The sequence below is a fragment of the Glandiceps talaboti genome, chromosome 17, assembly GCF_964340395.1.
Source record: "Glandiceps talaboti chromosome 17, keGlaTala1.1, whole genome shotgun sequence".
In the NCBI taxonomy this organism is placed as follows: Eukaryota; Metazoa; Hemichordata; class Enteropneusta; family Spengelidae; genus Glandiceps; species Glandiceps talaboti.
Window position 1 is genome coordinate 19,591,027 of NC_135565.1, and position 18,954 is coordinate 19,609,980.

The 18,954-nt window shown below is 34.9% G+C and overlaps 2 protein-coding genes across 9 annotated transcripts in view; one reads left to right on the plus strand and one right to left on the minus strand.

Moving 5' to 3' along the window:
- Window positions 1-18,954, minus strand: part of LOC144448722 (cytoskeleton-associated protein 5-like) — a 78,739-nt gene that overhangs the window by 59,055 nt on the left and 730 nt on the right. For all 8 annotated transcript variants that reach the window (XM_078139030.1, XM_078139026.1, XM_078139027.1 and 5 more), the window contains exons 2-3: window positions 11,340-11,433; window positions 7,034-7,227 (exon numbers count right to left, since the gene is read on the minus strand). In XM_078139030.1, the coding sequence (XP_077995156.1) occupies window positions 7,034-7,227; window positions 11,340-11,396 (251 nt within the window). In that variant the 5' untranslated portion in view covers window positions 11,397-11,433. The remainder of the gene's footprint in view (window positions 1-7,033; window positions 7,228-11,339; window positions 11,434-18,954) is intronic.
- On the plus strand, window positions 15,922-18,813 carry LOC144448169 (uncharacterized). Its single transcript, XM_078138323.1, has one exon. The coding sequence runs from the start codon at window positions 15,922-15,924 to the stop codon at window positions 18,811-18,813; it is 2,892 nt and encodes a 963-aa protein (XP_077994449.1).

An 18,954-nucleotide genomic window follows, 5' to 3' on the forward strand; every position in this document is an offset into this window, starting at 1 on the left:
TGCTAAAGAAGTGGCAGGATCAGGGGAAAAAACTGACAATACCACAACTTGCACAGAATCTAAAGATTATCGCTTGTACAACAGGTGACCTACCAAATTTTGTTGATGATATTAATAACAATTTGAAGGTACTAGATAATAACAACACAACAAATAGCTAAGACTAGTAAGAGAGAGAAGAAAAGAAAAACAAAAACATGTACAGGACGTATCAGTTTTGAATTACACAAACAACACAACGTGGCATGCATTTTGCCTATAGATGAAGATGACTAGTTTGCTGGTTAAGTCATTGAAGCTTCTTGTACCCCATCTGTTATCAGTGTCCATTTTCTTGCAAGGAATATCGTCATGCTAATTCTTTTAAATGGCCAATGTTGCAACAGTTGACCCCAAATTTTTAAAGGAAATTCATGTTGAACCTTGAGACTCTATAAGCTTGTTCAGTGAGAATCATTGATGAAGAAGAGAAGTCATACATAGCAATCAAGAACAAATACTTTTTCATTTAATTTTCAGTGGGGGGGGGGGGGGGGCTAGTGATCTTCTGAACTATTCTCTATGATCATGTGAGGTCTGCATACATTTAAATTCACGGTCATTCACTGTCTGAGATAAAATTAATATCATACACATGAGACAAATGAATTATACAAGTATGTAAATTTATATTGAATTGATACTCGTGTTGAAAATTAAACACTTTGAAAAGTAGAAAAATTACTTAATTATAAGCTGTACTGTAATGATTGAAGTGTTTAGAAGTGTTTAGAACTACATTCAGGTGTTATTGGTGTGTCTATCAAATTTCATCAAAGTACCATGTACAGTTTTTGAGTTACAGTACAGACATTTGATTCTTGCATCGTAGGGATATTTGCCTATATACTATACCAGGGCATGTCTTTTGAAAATGGCAGGAGAGCTAAAAATCACTCTCCTGAAACCATCCAGGCGAGTGGTAGGCGAGTGATTTAATACCTCTCCTGAAAATAGTCAGGAGAGTGAAGAAAAAAATTTCATTTTCATTTCTATTTGTATTTTTGGCCAGTTGGCTCCGAATAAATAAAATTAACAAAAAAAAAAAAACATTTAAAAAATGTATGCAAAAATATATTTATAAGTAACAGTTCGTTTGGTTATTTGTACAACAATTATTATTTCAACAATTTTGTTAAGTCTGTGCACATCAAAATCTTGATAAGATATTCAGTTTTTTGTTGTGACTACAAGTAGTACAATAGAAAACTAGGTTTTTAATTTCAAATTCGAACGTTTTTATAAAAACATACTACCTGAATATCTCCTCCGGAACAATTTATAGTCGCTACAAAGTACATGTTTTGGAGGGCATTGAAGAAACCACCACTTCTATTTCGCTTAAAATGCAGCTAATTCAAACTTGAGATTGTTCAAAACTACAATGAATTGACAAAAACTAACGTACCCCAGATGACAAATGCCTCCTGATGTTGAGCTTTGACGTTGACGTTAAATTGCTTGCTTATTTGACTAATTTGTAACCATTCACTCGATCCGCGATCCGAGACAATAACACACGTAACCCCACCTAGTACCTGCACACGGACGACCGGTGTCGCCGACTAAAGATGCGAGATCCTATCACGTCTGAGCAGCAGACCTACTTTGTTTTAGAAATCACGACAAGGCGAAAATTCGAACAAATATTTTATATGTTACAGCAGTCGATAAAGTCATGGAGGTAAAACAGACGTGGTCGGCAGTTGAGTAGATCATCGGACAAAAACAATGAAACTGCGTGTTGGAGATTATGAAATAAAAACCCGGGAATTTCTCTGAAAACTGCACGAGAATAATAAGATAAGATGGGAAAAATATCGACAGATTATTTTTATTTTTATTTTGTAAAATAGTCGATCTTATAATATTTTATTGTCATTCTTTCAATGCCCTCCAAAACATCGCCAAGCTATTGTCGGAACTCAAGGCATGTACTTTGTGTAGCGACTATAAATCGCAGTTGTTGTTCATGTTCCGGAGGAGACATTCACGTAGGATGGTCTCCAAAACCACGTTCTAACAAAACTAGGCCGATCGGAATTTAAAACTAAACTCATCGATGGATTGCTGAAAACGAGAACTCCAAACAGTCATCGTATCGATCGTAATTGCGCAAATTGCAATGATGCGAAAGTTGAAATCTCCCTGCATACTGAGCTGATCAATATTCATGATATGCCATGACATCATGCATGTCCCGCTTCGAATACGTCACTATTTTTCCCATATAAGGGTAGTACAATGCAAATTTCAGATACATATGTAGGTCATGAATGACAGCGCTGACTTCAGCTGGAGATCGACGATTATGAACACGGAAGTGTTCCACGCTCCCACCACGTAATTTTACCGAATAAACGTTGATTTTTATGGTAACCACATATTGAAAAATGATATAAAATAACACCAGGCTGTTGTACAGGTTGGTTGGGGCCCACGCGAGTGGAAAATCGCTCTCGTGGATTTCAATTTGCGCGAGCGGTAGGCGAGCGGAGCGATCGCTCGCCTCAAAAGGCATGCCCTGCTATACGGTGCGATTTACCAAATCACATCTTTGGGATTTGCAACTTGAAATGATACAACTATATCAAGTATTGATTATTGATTATTGGATCAAATTCCAAGGAGATATCTTGTATAATTATAAAGTTATAGTCTTCTGAATGTTGCGAAAAATGACAAATTTGTCAGTGCCGCACCAAAACACATATTTAAAATTTAAGTCTAATAAAATATTTGTGAAGTTTGCCATTCTCCAAAAGTTCTTAAAACCTAACAATATTGACTGATTTTCTGAATTTGTACTCACAATTAGTAGCTCAAGCGTATCAACAGTGATTATTATCATATAAGGGCAGTAAAGTGAAATATTTTGTATTTTAAATTTTCGATTTTGGAATATTTTTGCCAAATTTCTTGCAAACTATATGATATTACGACATTCCGCTTTTTAATACCAATTATTTGATACTTTCAATCACTAAATGTGATACATATGAACATCCAAACAATTATTTTATCACTTTGCTGAATGTATAAATTAGTAACATAAACTACATGAACAGAAAAGTTTGTTTATGAAAATTCCTAAAAATCCAATATGGCCGCCGCCAATATGGCCGCCATTCCATAATGAAAACAGGGCTCTTCATGATTTTCAATGAGTTGATAATATGAAAGTATAATCGGAATATAATCTTTGACGTTATTTTTTGAATTTGTAACCAAATAACTATGTTGTCTGAAAATTGTAGCTAAATTGAGAGAATTATTTTGAAGTTAACAGTCATCAAAGTTTTAAGATTTTGATGTTTTCCAATGGTGCCGCACTGAAAAAAACTAAGTCAGATGAAATATTTAGCATTTTTGATTGTCTTAAAATTTAAAAATACAAGAAAATTTTGTACAAATCATGTAAAGATTGTTTAAATGGGTAAAACTCTTTCAGTATCCTAAACATTTTTCCTAATGAAAGCAGTTTTTATGAAGTTAACTTCCTCTAAAATGAGGAAATTGTCAGTTTTTAGAGATTTTCAACTCAATTTTCTCAAAAACAGGCAAATTTTAGCGCGGTAAAAGTGTGATAACTTTTGAACCGGTGGACCAATTTCAATAATTTTTTTTTTATTTTACTTCACTTTCATAGGATGATAATTGTTTAGTATTGAAATATTGCTATTATGGATCTAAATTTTTCACTGAACTCCCTACTGTCAGTGACATTTACTGTATGTAATCACTGTTGTTGACCTAAATTTTAAATTTTAATAGCCATACATACATTACATTGTATTAACAGGTGTAATCAAACACCTACTTGAAGTACCATTCTATTCTGTCAAACTTCAAGTATCTGTCAACAATTAGCAGGTATTTTTAGTACATTGGCAGTCAGAAACTACATGTAAATATTGTGATTGGGAATACCACAAAACATGTCCATGAGTCACACTTTCAAAAGACCATTATTCCATTAAACACTACACAATTATTTGCAATAATACAAACTAAAGTCTGTTCATATTGTTCAGATTTTAATGGTTGCTGTGTGTGTCTGTTTCAACACAGAAACTAAATATTTGCCTTGGGAAACTGAGAACAACACCCATGTCAATTACATGTTTCTAGTAGTTGAATGATGCAGGTAACAAGGGGCCTACAGCAGTGTTCAATATTCTAGGTGCTATACAGCCTACAGGAGTGTTCAATTTTGGGGGACCCTAGCTGTACCCTAAAGCACTGTATACCAGTTAACAAGTTGCCTGTATTCATGGATCCTATATTACTTAAGATACCTTGTGGCTAACAATCTACAGTAAAATTCCAGACATAGCAGCTAATTGTGATTTACATTGCTTTAATGTGATAAGTTTATAGACATATAAACAAACAAAATGTATACCATGAGTCACCTGATTTATGTCAGTGTATGTGAGTACATGCATGTATACATTTGAGTGTGTGTGTGTGTGTGTGTGTGTGTGTGTGTGTGTGTGTGTGTGTGTACATGTACATTAGACAGACAGCACAATGTACATTACAGTGTAGGTAGGGTACTCACATTTCATGTACATTTAGGTAGAGAGCACAAATTTGATGTACATTAGGTAAATAACATAAATCTAGAAACACAAATATTTATATATCAAATAAAATATTAAATTAAAAAAAAAATTCTTTAAACCTACATCATATACAGTGTGTACATATATACAATGTATTATAAATTTAATCATGTATAGATACAAAATTGTAAAATTGACATGTATCATCAATGTAATCAAACTGTGATTCAAAGTACATGGACAGTTAGATGGAATCATGTTTGTAAATCATGTTCTTTGAAATATATTGTTTCAGAAGTATATGCATTAATAATAATGCTGAATATTTCAATTTATAATTAATAAAGCATTACATGTAAATTTGTAATATTTACTAAAATGATCAACAGTACATGCATAAGGTCACCGAGACAGTCCTATTTATATATATAGTGATACATAACATAATTATTAAATCAATCTCAGATGACCTTGACTTTTTGATTTTAACAACTATGCACATTTACATGTAAAATACACATAGAATTTAGTGTGAGAATTGTGGTCAGTTGGGAGTGGTATGAATTGTACATTAGACAATACAATGTTTATGTACATCAACAATGGGCTATTGTGTCATTTGTTGTGTCTGGGTAATGGAGCTGAAGTGACAGACAGAGTTCATGGTTTTATCAGAATACAGGTAGATTTGAAGTGATAGGCAACACTCATTGTTTTTATGCTGTTCAATTACATGTGTTTGTGTACATCGATGGGATAATATGTCATTTGTTGTGTCTGGGTAATGGAGATGAAGTGACAGACAGTGTTCATGGTTTTATCAGAATACAGGTAGATTTGAAGTGATAGGCAACACTCATGGTTTTTATGCTGTTCAAATTATGTTTGTGTACATCGATGGGTTTTTGTCATTTGTTGTGTCTGGGTAATGGAGCTGAAGTGACAGACAGTGTTCATGGCTTTATCAGAATACAGGTAGATTTGAAGTGATAGGCAGCACTCATTGTTTTTATGCTGTTCAATTACATTTGAACTTTAAAGTGATGCTAGACAGAAACCATGCACTGTGGCTTTATCTTGTCATAATACACTGTAAATTTGAAATGACAGAAAGACAACAAATCACGGCTTTATGCTGTTCAATTATATGTAGATCTGAAGCGATAGGCAACAGCCATAACTTGATCATTTTACAGTTTAATATACATTTGAACTTGAAGCGATGCCAGACAGATGACACTGGTGTCTTTATACTATCATAATACAGGTAGATTTGAAGTAAGAGACAACAGTCATGGTTTTATACTTTGCAATTAGTGCAGGTAAATCTGAAGAGCTAGACAGCACTCGAGGCATTATCATTTCAATGTTACTCTAATACATGTAGATTTGAAGTCATGGACAACAGCCATGACATTATCATATTAAATAGTTCAATATACATTGAACTTGAAGTAATGCCAGACAGACAACACTGGTACAATGTATCTTTATGCCACAATAATACATGTAGATGTCGATTTGAAATTATACGAGACAACACCCGTGGCGTTCTGTTATTCACACAAAGTAGGTAGATTCACAGATATAGACAATACCCATGACTTTATCATTTATACTATCCAAATAAAGCTAGATTTAAAAATTAAAGTGCTAGACAGACAGCACTTGTCAATTACATGTAACATTATCCAAATACATCATTCATATATGCACATTTTATAAATTTGAAGTGAAAGACACACAACACTCGTGGCATAATGATGTCCTAAATAGTACTTATATTCTACACATTATATTATTTCCATCAAGTACACTGATAATACATAATTTGCATTATGGACATTTATTTACGTATACACTTATCTGTCTGTGCAAAGTACATGTATATGATTCAGTGAAATCTGTCTGCATTGCCAATAATGTCATTTCCAGACTGTATAACATGTGTAAACTATATGTAAATGTAGGGTTTGGGGTTTTTTTTAACATTAGGGTGTGTTCATTTATACTATAGTCAGTCATATTGTTTTCTCATTTTGTGTGAATGTTGAAGGCAATGATTTGTTTCCTTTGTATAATTTTATCACTTTCCATTTATTTTCTTTCATATAATGATATAAAATCAATTTTTAATGTACCTTTGTCTTTGATGTACCTATATGTTATTTCAATCACAGTATCTATATCATCAATTTATGTGAAGGGCTGGACCATGAAAGATTTACAGCTGACACTGACACACACTACATCTACCATTTGGTGCAAAATATAGCTCTTAATTACTGCAAACAAAGAAACTTGCAATTCTGACCCACAGTATTCACATTTAGCAATTGATATGTGGTGAAAAGTTTATCTCAAGTTTCAAAAAGGTACCTCAAATTTAGATATACACAATAAAATGATTACTTGAATATACTTACTTTGGTGCAACTGCAGCATTCTCTTGAAATATCAGGACGGCATCTAATCCTTTTTCTTGCGCCACAGCATTGTTGTCAGTTACAAACTTTTTCAGTAGACCCAAATATTTAGAAAACTCTGGGCTCTTCTCATCTTCCAATTTTTGGAACAGCTTTGCTGCTTCCTCATAGCCATTTAACCTTGCTTTCCATGACTGTTAAATAGAAATACCATAATTAGATATAATTTCAGATTGTCAAAATTATTCTATTCTATATATAAAATGTCATACAAAGTTTGTCCTTGTTTCTGCTCATTCCTGTAAACCCCCTTCTCACCACCACCACTACTACCACCACCACCGCACCACCGCCACACCACCACCACCACCAGTAGTAGTAGTAGTAGTAGTAGTAGTAGTAGTAGTAGTAGTAGTAGTAGTAGTAGTAGTAGTGAATTTGTTTACAGGAATGGAAACAATGACAAATTGCATTTCAGCAAAAGTATGTCTGTCATGGCATAAACACTAGATAAGGTCAAATTCAACATACTACTGTACTAAATTTGTAGCAGTCAAGATATTCAACCTCAGTGTCTGTCTGTCCATATGCATGATAAAACTTCAAACATATAATATGTATGTTCATTTGTTTGAGGGAGGGCTATGGAACTCGTCAATTCCAATGTAAATTTTTAATTACTGCCCTTAGGTTGTGTTTTGTATTTCAAATAAACACGTCAAAGTAAAGTAAAAACAGCTAGGAAGAAATTTGGTAAAACTCAATATTTTCTTACGCATTCACCCTTATTAGAGTAATCAGGGGAGAGACAAAAGAGCTTGGGGGAAAGGCAGGTAGGTTTTATGTACATACTACACTTTGATGAGACCTTCAGACTCTATGTAAACATTGGTCTGTTTTGGATGGCTAGGTAATCAATACACATCTTATTGTCTTACTTATTATGCCTACTAATCATCCCATACTTGGCAGCTCATACAAATGTTTACTTGGTTGAAAAGGTGTCTATTTTAGGTTTTCACCTCTTGTTAGTTGGCTAGCATATGCTGTACTCATTATAATGTATCACACAGTCCAGGGTTTGAATTTACATTGCAATTTACTCTTGGTATTCAGATTTAGCCAAGTGAACTGCTCCAACTACAATTTACTATTGATTTCCATTACTCTAAACCATAGACTCTCCACTCTAACAGAGCATGATCTTCAAAAAATATCTGTCCTGGACAACTGCTAATTTGGAAATCTAGACATGATGTTTAGTAGTCTATGTGTCCTGGACTACTGCTAATTTGGTAATCTAGATACAATGTTTAGTAGTCTATGTGTCCTGGACTACTGCTAATTTGGTAGTCTAGATACAATGTTTAGTAGTCTATGTGTCCTGGACTACTGCTAATTTGGTAGTCTAGAATATTCTGTGTGCCCTGGACTACTGTTAATTTGGTAGTCTAGATACAATGTTTAGTATGTGTGTGCCCTGGACTACTGCTAATTTGGTAGTCTAGATACAATGTTTAGTAGTCTATGCACCCTGCATGGACTACTGGTAATTTGGAAATCTAGGCTATAGTTTAGTAGGTCTATGTACCCTGGACTACTGTTAATGTTGAATCCTGAACAGGTTACACACACCTACACGTACACACCTTTATAGGTAACAGTTCACCATAAATTGTTCTACATTTTTACACATATCTATGAATACGATTTGAAGGAGAATTCGGTTCCGATGAATGGGAAACTTTCCAAGACTTTTACTTATTTCATTTACTATCCTACATACATAAAATCAGTATGCCAAATACCAACTAATACCGTAGTACCCAGATAATGTTTCCACAATCATGCCAATATAATGGTGGTTTTCTATTGAGCACAGTGTCTGCTCTATGTACCACTTTCAGTATTCTCTCAAACAAATGTTGAATGCAAATGTTCACACACGCTGAATCTTGCATAATCCTTATTTGGAATCAACTTAGATTGCATAGCTTTGCCATGTCCTAACATCTGCCAAAACTAACACTAAATAATGCCCTTTCATTCCACTATTCCCACTGGATCTAGAGGTTTTCAATTTTTGGGTCCTTACTACTGTTTCCAACAAAAGGCAAAGAGGGTATAGTTTACAACTAAACAGCACACATACTAGGGTTTGTATACACACGTACATATATACTCTGGTATAAAATGTGTTGCTTAGCCAAATGTATGTTATATGTTTTCTTCATTATTTTAACAGTTGTATGTTTGTGGCAGCTCTAACTTGACTCAGCATACATCTATTTCATAATGACTAATATTAATAATATTTTGTTTTCAAACTAGTATCATGTTGTTATTGTATCATAAGGAGATTAAATGATAACACTGTCAATAAGTAACAAATATAGATTTCCTATGAACTACCTATAGAATACGTTGGTACAGTTATCTCATTTCATTTGGTTTATAATCACAACTCAGACCTCAGTAGTAACTCATTATTCAATTTTCAATTTAATCTGTTGAAATGATCAATGACCTGTCTTTCCATTCCCAGTGAGTGCATGATGAAAGGGCACTGACCTTGACAGCGTAGTCTGATCAGACACTACAATACATATTATTTTATAGTAAAGGCATTCCACATATTTTGTCATCTGTTGTAATACCTCATTGGAATCAAAGTCCACACACTCAAAAACAACCAAGGTGATAAGTATCATAAAAGCTATGGAATCTCTACACATACCACTCACTGTCTGTCTGTCTGTCTGTCTGTCTGTCTGTCTGTCTGTCTGTCTGTCTGTCTGTCTGTCTGTCTGTCTGTCTGTCAGTCTGTCTGTCTGTCTGTCTGCCGTGCGTCCTTCTGTGGTCATGATTTCATGTATTATCATAACAATAACAGAGCTTTGGAATCTCTACACATACTGTCTGTCCGTCTGTCCTGTGATCATGACTTCATGGTTGCAGTATCATGTAAACAGTTAACCAGTTTTCGAATCTCTACGTAAAAGTATAGCAGTTGGTCTGTCTCTGTGTTCGTATATTTGTGATCATGACTTCATGGTTGTAGCATCATAATAACGCAGTCTAATTTGCATACAAAATTTACCTTTTATAATGTGACACATATCAAATATTTATACTTTAACTAACATGCAGAATGAACCAAAATATGACTAAATTATCATGGGGAGTAGGGCACTGAGGGATTTGCTGGTAATATCAGACACTGGCAGTCTATTTACTTTATCAAACTGGCAAGCCATGCTGTCAGTTGTTGTAATGTACAAGTTTTCCTGCTGTCACAAACAGGACTGTGGCTTTCTGCCAAAGCCAAAATAAATTCCAAATATTTCCTTTGTAAGAACAGGTAATTTATTACAAACAACAGGGTGCACACAGCACTTGTTTGATACTTTCACCAGTGATTATTTTAGCTATGAATAATTACTTTTGAGTCATATGTACAGGTATATTACACTGACAAAGGTGTGTTGTTACTATATTTTGTGATGATTGAGCATATGACATCACTGTCTATATGTGGATGATACAGCTACATGTACATCTAAATGTGACACCTAGAAAACTAACATGCATACACACCCATTTTTATACCTAAATCAAAGTACTGCTAGGTATACTGATTTATTTTCGCCACATCATATACATGTAAACTAACCAAATTTATCCACTGATGTAATAATCATGTATTCATGATCATTACATGTGTGGGCACTGGCATATATAATTATTATATCAAAAATATTTTGAATTAATATGTAGATTGATAAATCATTTATTTCAGTTGTAATTAAAATTCTGCTGTTAACAGAAATGTCAACAGCCATAGGAAACAGTTTATGAGTGAATTGATCTGTGTTTGGCAAAGATGCAGAGTGGACTTTGAGATACATTTTTGACACTGTTTTTGATAAGGAAAGACTATGTTCATGATAATAAAATTAATGGAAACTTGTCAAATTCATACAACAGTGCTCTTGGGTATACATCATGTAATTTGTATATACATTATACAAATTAATGAATGTAATTACCTTGTATGTTAACTTCAAGTTCAAGTCCTCGGTCCTTCATAAAGACAGACAGACACAGAGAGACTGACCGACATGAAGACAGACAGACAGACAGACAAACAGACAGACAGACAGACACACACAGACAAACAGACAGACAGACAGACAGAGACAGACAGACAGACAGACAGACAGACAGACAGACAGACAGACAGACAGACAGAAAACAGACGACAGAAAACAGACATAGAAATGAGGAATAAGTTAACCCAGCCTACCTTGTGTACACATCTGTCTTCTATTGGCAACTTCAAATACTCGGTATCATCTCCCATACTTCCTTCACAATTCTCACAATACTGACATTAAGATCTGTTGAAATGAAAACAGATGGTAACAATCACATTCAGGATTTTATACCAGTTAATCCTTTGCGACAACCAGGACTTGTGTTAAGTTTTAATACCTGTTCGTAATAAAATATTTGTAAATGCATACATTGTACATCAATATCTGATCAATGTTTTTGTTGAAGATTTGGAAATCCATCAAACAGAGACCTGTGGAAATATGGTAATACCTGTACACATTTTTATACATTTTGAAAATACACACATCTGGTGATGAGCCAGAACCACTAGTAACTAACGTGGACAACCCAAGTAAATTTTACCTACTTTCCATTCTCAGCACAAACCTGATGATGATCAATACACAAATCACATTTTAGCTAAGATTTTTACCAGACACACCGGCATGTCTATGGCTTGCATGAATGTAATGGAGTTTACTGATTTGAGATATAATCAGTGGAAACATTGGCACCTAGATATCTACAAACCAAGGTCAGAATTGTATTCATCACATAACACATAAATGTTTATACAGGTCATAATAATGATGAGCTTTTCCAGGTACTGATATGTGGGGTTTTTTTTAAAGTTTGGGAACCAGAATATCAGAAATTGAATAATCTCATAATATTGTTCATAGTATATTCAATTGGACATTAATTTTGGTGATGAACTCTTAGCAAAATACCTAATTACTACCCTTAACAAAAACAGTGGTAGGGAACCCTGGTAAAATGACTGGGGAACTCAGGTAGATTTTACCTACTTACATGTACCATCCTTAACAAAAACATTGGTAGGGAACCTAGTAAAATGACTGGGGGGACTCGGGTAGATTTCACCTACTTACCACCCTTAGCTAAAACACTTCAATTCCTTGCTCCATCTTTAATTAATATTTTGAATCAGATTTAGGTTAAAAGGACATAATTATAAATTATGCAGGTCATAACATAACTGAATACACAAACTGATATTTACACCCACATAACTACTGATTTGCATGTACCTGAATCCGACTGACAGTTTTATGATTCAATTATTACATCTCTCTAAGGTATGCTTAAAATTATGTTAATCCAAGCTACACAACACCTTTAGCTCCTAGCAATGCCACCTATCAAAAATAATATCACATCAATTTATTTTCATTAACACAGAAAAATATCCATGATTTCTCTTTGACTGTACCAAAAGAATGTAATTAGCTCTAGATGTAATTATGATACGTGTGGAAAAACTCATCAATGTGAATGATAGCCTCATACATGTAATACAGTACACTGTAACAATGGCTGATTGAATGATATAATTAGGACAAATGATATCGGACTATTGTATAGTTTAGTATTACATGGTGGATACAGGTTACCATTTTACAGTGCTTGGAAGCTTGCTTGCACGTCAGTGTATCACGGAAGCTTAAAAATGTGGTTGTAATATATCACCTTATTTCATTATTGTCGGCAGGATTCTCATCTAACCAATAGAAAGTGTGCTATCATCATGAATTGGGTCTGCGCTAATGTTACACTGTATTTACATGAGAAGTCTGATATATAACTTGAATGAATACAAATAAGGGATTATTGTGTATTTACATGTACATGCAAATTAGACAATTTATTGACAATTTCACTGTTTTTAGCTAAGGTTTGGGAACCATGGTAACAGAAAGGGGGCATATGGTAAAACTGGCATAGTTCCCAATACATTGTACCATGATTTTGGTAGGGAACTGCAGTAAAATGACAGGAATACACATAGATTTTATCTCCTTATGGTTACCACCATTAACAAAACCACTGCAATTTCCTGAAACACATGAAGACAAGGTAGAGGGGACTCACAACAAACCATTGTTACAATTACAACCACTTCACATATGTAATTATTCAGGTATTACATACAGGCAATCAATATTTTAGTGTGGTACAGACATATGTAAATGTATATTCAACCTGTGACCTATATATACACTGTGTCATGTTCTATTTGATAAAACCACCCAGAAACCGATAAGAAACTGCACATGCGAAGATAACAATATTGAAATGAAATGAATACTGGCTTTTACAACATTTGTCTAAATGAAATAAACTAACATGTTGTCATGTAGACATCAAAATATTGGTTCCAGTGTATCTGCATCTACATTATTTCATTTAGACAAAATGTAGCAAGAAATTGGAATCTTACTACAATGTATCTGTAGGTGTAGAATATGTAGTTTTTTATTTGTATCTGTGTGATACATGTAATAACATCAAACAAGAGTGAACATTAACACAAAATGGGCAGTACTACATGTAAAAAAAATACATGTACAGCCCACATCAAGCCTTTCACCTGTCATCAGCAGGGTAATAACATTTTCCGTCTCATTTTCAATTTCATTCCATCAAAATGATTGTTTGTTAATATTACTCAGACAACTTTTAGCCCTCAGACATGTGGTAACTGACATTGATAAAGCACATATACTTGCACTGTTAAGCTCCACTATTTGTGACAAAATTTCCTAATTCTAATCATTTGTATGTGCTGCCACAATTCATGACTGTGGTGCAGCATACTCACTTGTCTAAATGATTACAAAGTACCTGTGTTGACCTCAGATGCATATAAACAAGTTTGTGGGTGTACACGTATGCAGGGCTTCACCCACTAGTCAAAATGGTTTAATTACCATATATGTATCTATTCAGGTCTTGAAATTAACAGTAGTCTCGTGTCCAGACTACCATTTCTTGTCATACGCCTACCATAATTTGCAGTTGGTAGCCCACTCAGGCTACCACTGATTACGTGAAGATTTACGGATATGAAAGTATTTTAATAACATTGCACATATTTCCAATAGAGGAACTCTGTTTTCAGTTCAGTAATATGGCCCCACTGGTCACCATCCTTGGGCTACCACTTTCTGAAATTGGTAGCCCACTAGGATTACCAATGAAAAAAGTTAATTTAAAGCCTTGTAAGACGATATATAATAGTCCCTGTGCTGTCTATGGTTTTATTCTAACCTGAAAGTCAGTATGTCTGGTTGTCTGTGAACCAACTAAGTAGATTGCTTAGTTCATGTTTTGTGAGTCACCACAATCTGAGAATGTAGGTAATGTTGACCTCTGATGTGCACTTCCTAACTGTATTATAGGTTCCATTAAAAATATCAATTTAGCAACATAGAAAATGAAGACAATTATTTTTAGCAATGTTACCCATCTTCCAAAGTTATGAAACCTTGAAATGCTGATACCCTTTGTGTTATTAACTAGACTTGTAAGGCATGCAGTAATTGACTGATGACTTCTATTCTGAAGAATGCCATGCTGCTCTGAGACTTGGCTATCTGGCTCAACATATATGTAGTGAACATCACTGTCAAACCAGATAGTCAAGTTAGTATCTAGGCTATATTATATACCATGTATTGCAAACTGGTAAGTCCCTCTCATTTCAACGCTACGAAATCTTAATTTAGATCAGATCACTACCTATCATTTGTACCACATGTCCTCCGATGTCTAAATTACAAATACATTGGTTGCTAGGCATATTCCATGCTCCAATAACTACTGATGAAAAGTGAAGTATCTACAAAACCATACAAGTGCAGGCTTTGTGTTTATGACAGTGGAGTGCAGATTCTTTCTGTACAACTTACAAATACATGTACATGTAGACTGGGAAAGATGCCAGTCTCCAATTAATACCACATGTCATTGATATGCTGCTCCTTATTAAAACCATAAATTATTATGTACTTCCGATTATGTCAAGGCTGCAACTCCTTGTAACAACAACTCTTACAGACTGATAATAAAAGACCTATTCAGATAGGAAATTACAAAATTTGTTTGTATGGATAGGTTGAATTTAGGGTAGTAGAAGACCATCTTCATATGGAATTTCATTCTGCCTAAAGTCATGTCACTTAAATCTATGGCAATCTGTACCCTGCTCATATCGTTGTTATGGTGTTTGGTGGAGTAGGTTATCTCTATCTGGGTTTGCCAGGTATTGTGATCTGGCTTCCCAACATGGTAGTGTATGTAGACATGTCGAAATTGTATCAGTCAGCTGGTCTCTGACTGGGAGACATCTTAGCATAAATGTCATGGCAGTGTGGTAGGAGGGATGGGGGTGGTTACCTCTCTTTACCAGTCACTTACAACAAAAATCACATCCTTAAGTTAGCACTGTGTTACTTATAAATCAAATGATATTGATGTTAGGAAGGACATAATTTATGCCATAGTATATCTGTGTTACAGTGTTACCCATAACAATGACCCCCTTCCTAAAAAGATTTGACAAGACAAGAGGTGATACATTGCAAACAAACATGGGACCGAAAAATAAGGAAAATGAAGTTGATAGACAGAATGTAAATAACTCTAGCAATGTAAATAGACCCTATACAAACCCTGTAAATATTGATGATGTATATATGAACCCTCTTATGTGTATTTATACTAATGCAGACTCACTACCAAATAAAATGACCGAATTAAAATACAGAACTCAAAGAACAGACCAGTTGCCATGGATTATTGGAATAACTGAAGTTAAACCAAAGCACTCCAGATTTGAAGCATCGCTAGCTGAATTTAGTTTGGGTAATAAATATGAGATGTTTACAAGTAATCTGGACACCACAGAAGGGAGAGGAGTGATACTGTATATGCACAAAGACTTAAATCCTTCACCATGGTCGAGCAGTCTTATAAAAGATTTTCAAGAATCCACATGGGCAGAGGTTCGTCTAACTGGAGAGGACAAGTTACTTGTAGGATGTATTTACAGAAGTCCTAACAGCTCACCTGAAAATAACATGTTACTTCATAACCTCCTAAGAAGCATAAATGATTACAATTATAGCCATATTCTTATCATGGGAGACTTTAACTATCCTGCTATCAACTGGAATAATATCGCTTCTGTGTGTCCACAATCAAATGTATTTATTGAATCTGTTCGAGATGGTTTCCTACATCAGCATGTAACTCAACCAACACGTACTCGCCTTGGGTGTACACCACATGTTCTTGACCTTATCTTTACTAATAATGAAGACATGATCGGAGATATTGATGTGCAATCACCTCTGGGTAAAAGCGATCATGCTGTGCTGAAATTTACTCTCTACAGTTATCTTAATATTGTGAGAAATAAGGAATTGCGCTATAACTACGGGAAAGGAAACTATGAAGCTATGAAAAAGGACTTGAATATTGACTGGTCAGTAGAATTTCAAAAAAATCCTCAAGATGTTGAAGCTCAATGGACAAAATTCTGTAACAAAATACAAGAATCAACTGAAAAGTTCATACCAGTATGGAAACCCAAAGGAAATTCAAGAGAAAAGGACAAGTTCTTCATTGACAAGAAAACCACTGCATTAGTCAGAAAGAAACATAGATGTTGGCAGAGGTATATGGAAACAAGAGATGAACACAAGTATCGAGAATACACTAGAGTGAGGAATCAAGTGAGAAATAGGACAAGGAAATTGCATAGAGAAATGGAAAAGGACATAGCACGGCAAGCAAAGTCAAACCCGAAAAAATTCTGGAAATATGTGAACAGTAAAACTAAGATAAAACAAGGTATACCAGACCTCGAAATGAGTACCGATGCAGACCATACAGAATTTACTAAGTCAGACAACGAGAAGGCAGAAGTTTTATCAACCTTTTTCTCTAGTGTTTTTACTACAGAAAATGAGGACAATTTACCTAGAATTTCACCTGTTGAAACAAGAAATTTGCCAAAGGACATCATTATTACACCAAATCTGATTATCAAGAAGTTGAAGAAGTTGAATATATCTAAATCACCTGGACCAGACATGCTTCATCCAAGGGTATTGTATGAGCTGGCTGATATCATATGTGTACCACTTTCAATGATTTTCCAGACATCACTTCAAACAGGTCAGCTACCCAGCCAATGGAAGAAAGCAAATGTTACAGCTATTTTTAAGAAAGGCAAGAAAAGCAAACCAGGGAACTATAGACCAGTTAGTCTAACAAGCATTATTTGTAAGTTAATGGAATCAATTATAAGAGACAACTTAATGGATTACTTCAAATGCAACCAGCTATTTTCTGACAGACAATTTGGCTTTATCAATGGTCGTTCAACTTCACTCCAGCTACTTTCAGTTCTCGACAAATGGACTAAAATACTAGATGATGGGGGCTACGTCGATGTGATCTATATGGATTTTGCAAAAGCATTTGACAAAGTGCCACATCAGAGATTGCTTGGAAAGATACAGAGTTATGGAGTACCAAATCAAACAGTACAATGGATTAGATCATTTCTACTGAATAGAACCCAGAGAGTAAAAGTAAATGGATGTACATCACAATGGAAAAAGGTGACAAGTGGAATACCCCAAGGAAGTGTACTTGGTCCTCTATTATTTGTTATTTATATTAACGATATGCCACAGTGTGTGAACTCAGATGTGTACCTTTTTGCAGATGATACTAAGTTATCACGTGATGTATCAAAGGATGGCGAGCAACTACATCTACAAAATGATCTAAAGAGATTGGATGCATGGGCACAGACCTGGTTATTGAAATTTAACGCGGAAAAATGCAAAGCCATGTCAATCAGAGGAAGAAACAACAAGCACATCAAGTTCCAGTACACCATGGGCTCGGGCAACATAACTCATGCACTAGAAGATGTTGACAACGAAAAAGATATTGGCGTATTCATCGACTCAGACCTATCGTTTGAAAAGCATATTCAAGATAAAGTCAACAAAGCTAATAAAATTATGGGAATTATCAGAAGGACCTATGTGTACCTGGACATTGAGAGCTTTTTATTTCTGTATAAAGCCTTGGTTCGTCCACACTTGGAATATGGTAGTTCTGTGTGGCATCCATACAAAGTAAAAGATATCGATGTAATTGAAAATGTTCAACGACGTGCAACTAGGCAAATACCAGCTCTGAAAGGACTTACATACAGTGAAAGACTTGTTAGATTATGTCTTCCAACTCTTGCCTATAGGAGAGAAAGAGGAGACATGATCGAAGCCTTCAAAATTCTAAATAAATACTATGATGACACAGTAGCAAACTTCCTTACAAGAGATACATCTGAAAGAACTCGAGGACACTCACTGAAACTACAGAAACACCATTGCCGTCTTGATGCCCGAAAATTTTATTTCACAAATCGAATTGTAACTAAATGGAACTCCCTGCCAAATCATGTTGTGACCGCACCCTCTGTACACTCATTTGAACAGCGCCTGGATAAGTTCTGGTCTACCCAGGAAATCAAGTATGATTACAAAGAGAAAATCACTACAAGTACAATTGGAATACCAGGACTTCAACAACCAGATCTGGACATAGAGGCCTAGAGGCCTGCGCCCAGTATACAACCTAAGTAAACCTAAGTAAACAATGAACTATCTAAACAACCACTTTGCAGGTGTGAAAATATCTTGATCTAATGGAATAGCGGCTGTTTGAAACTGTTATTCATTAAAAAGACGTATACA

Coding starts and splice junctions, on each gene's coding strand:
- LOC144448169 (XM_078138323.1), top strand. CDS start 15,922: ATGACCGAATTAAAATACAGAACTCAAAGAACAGACCAGTTGCCATGG.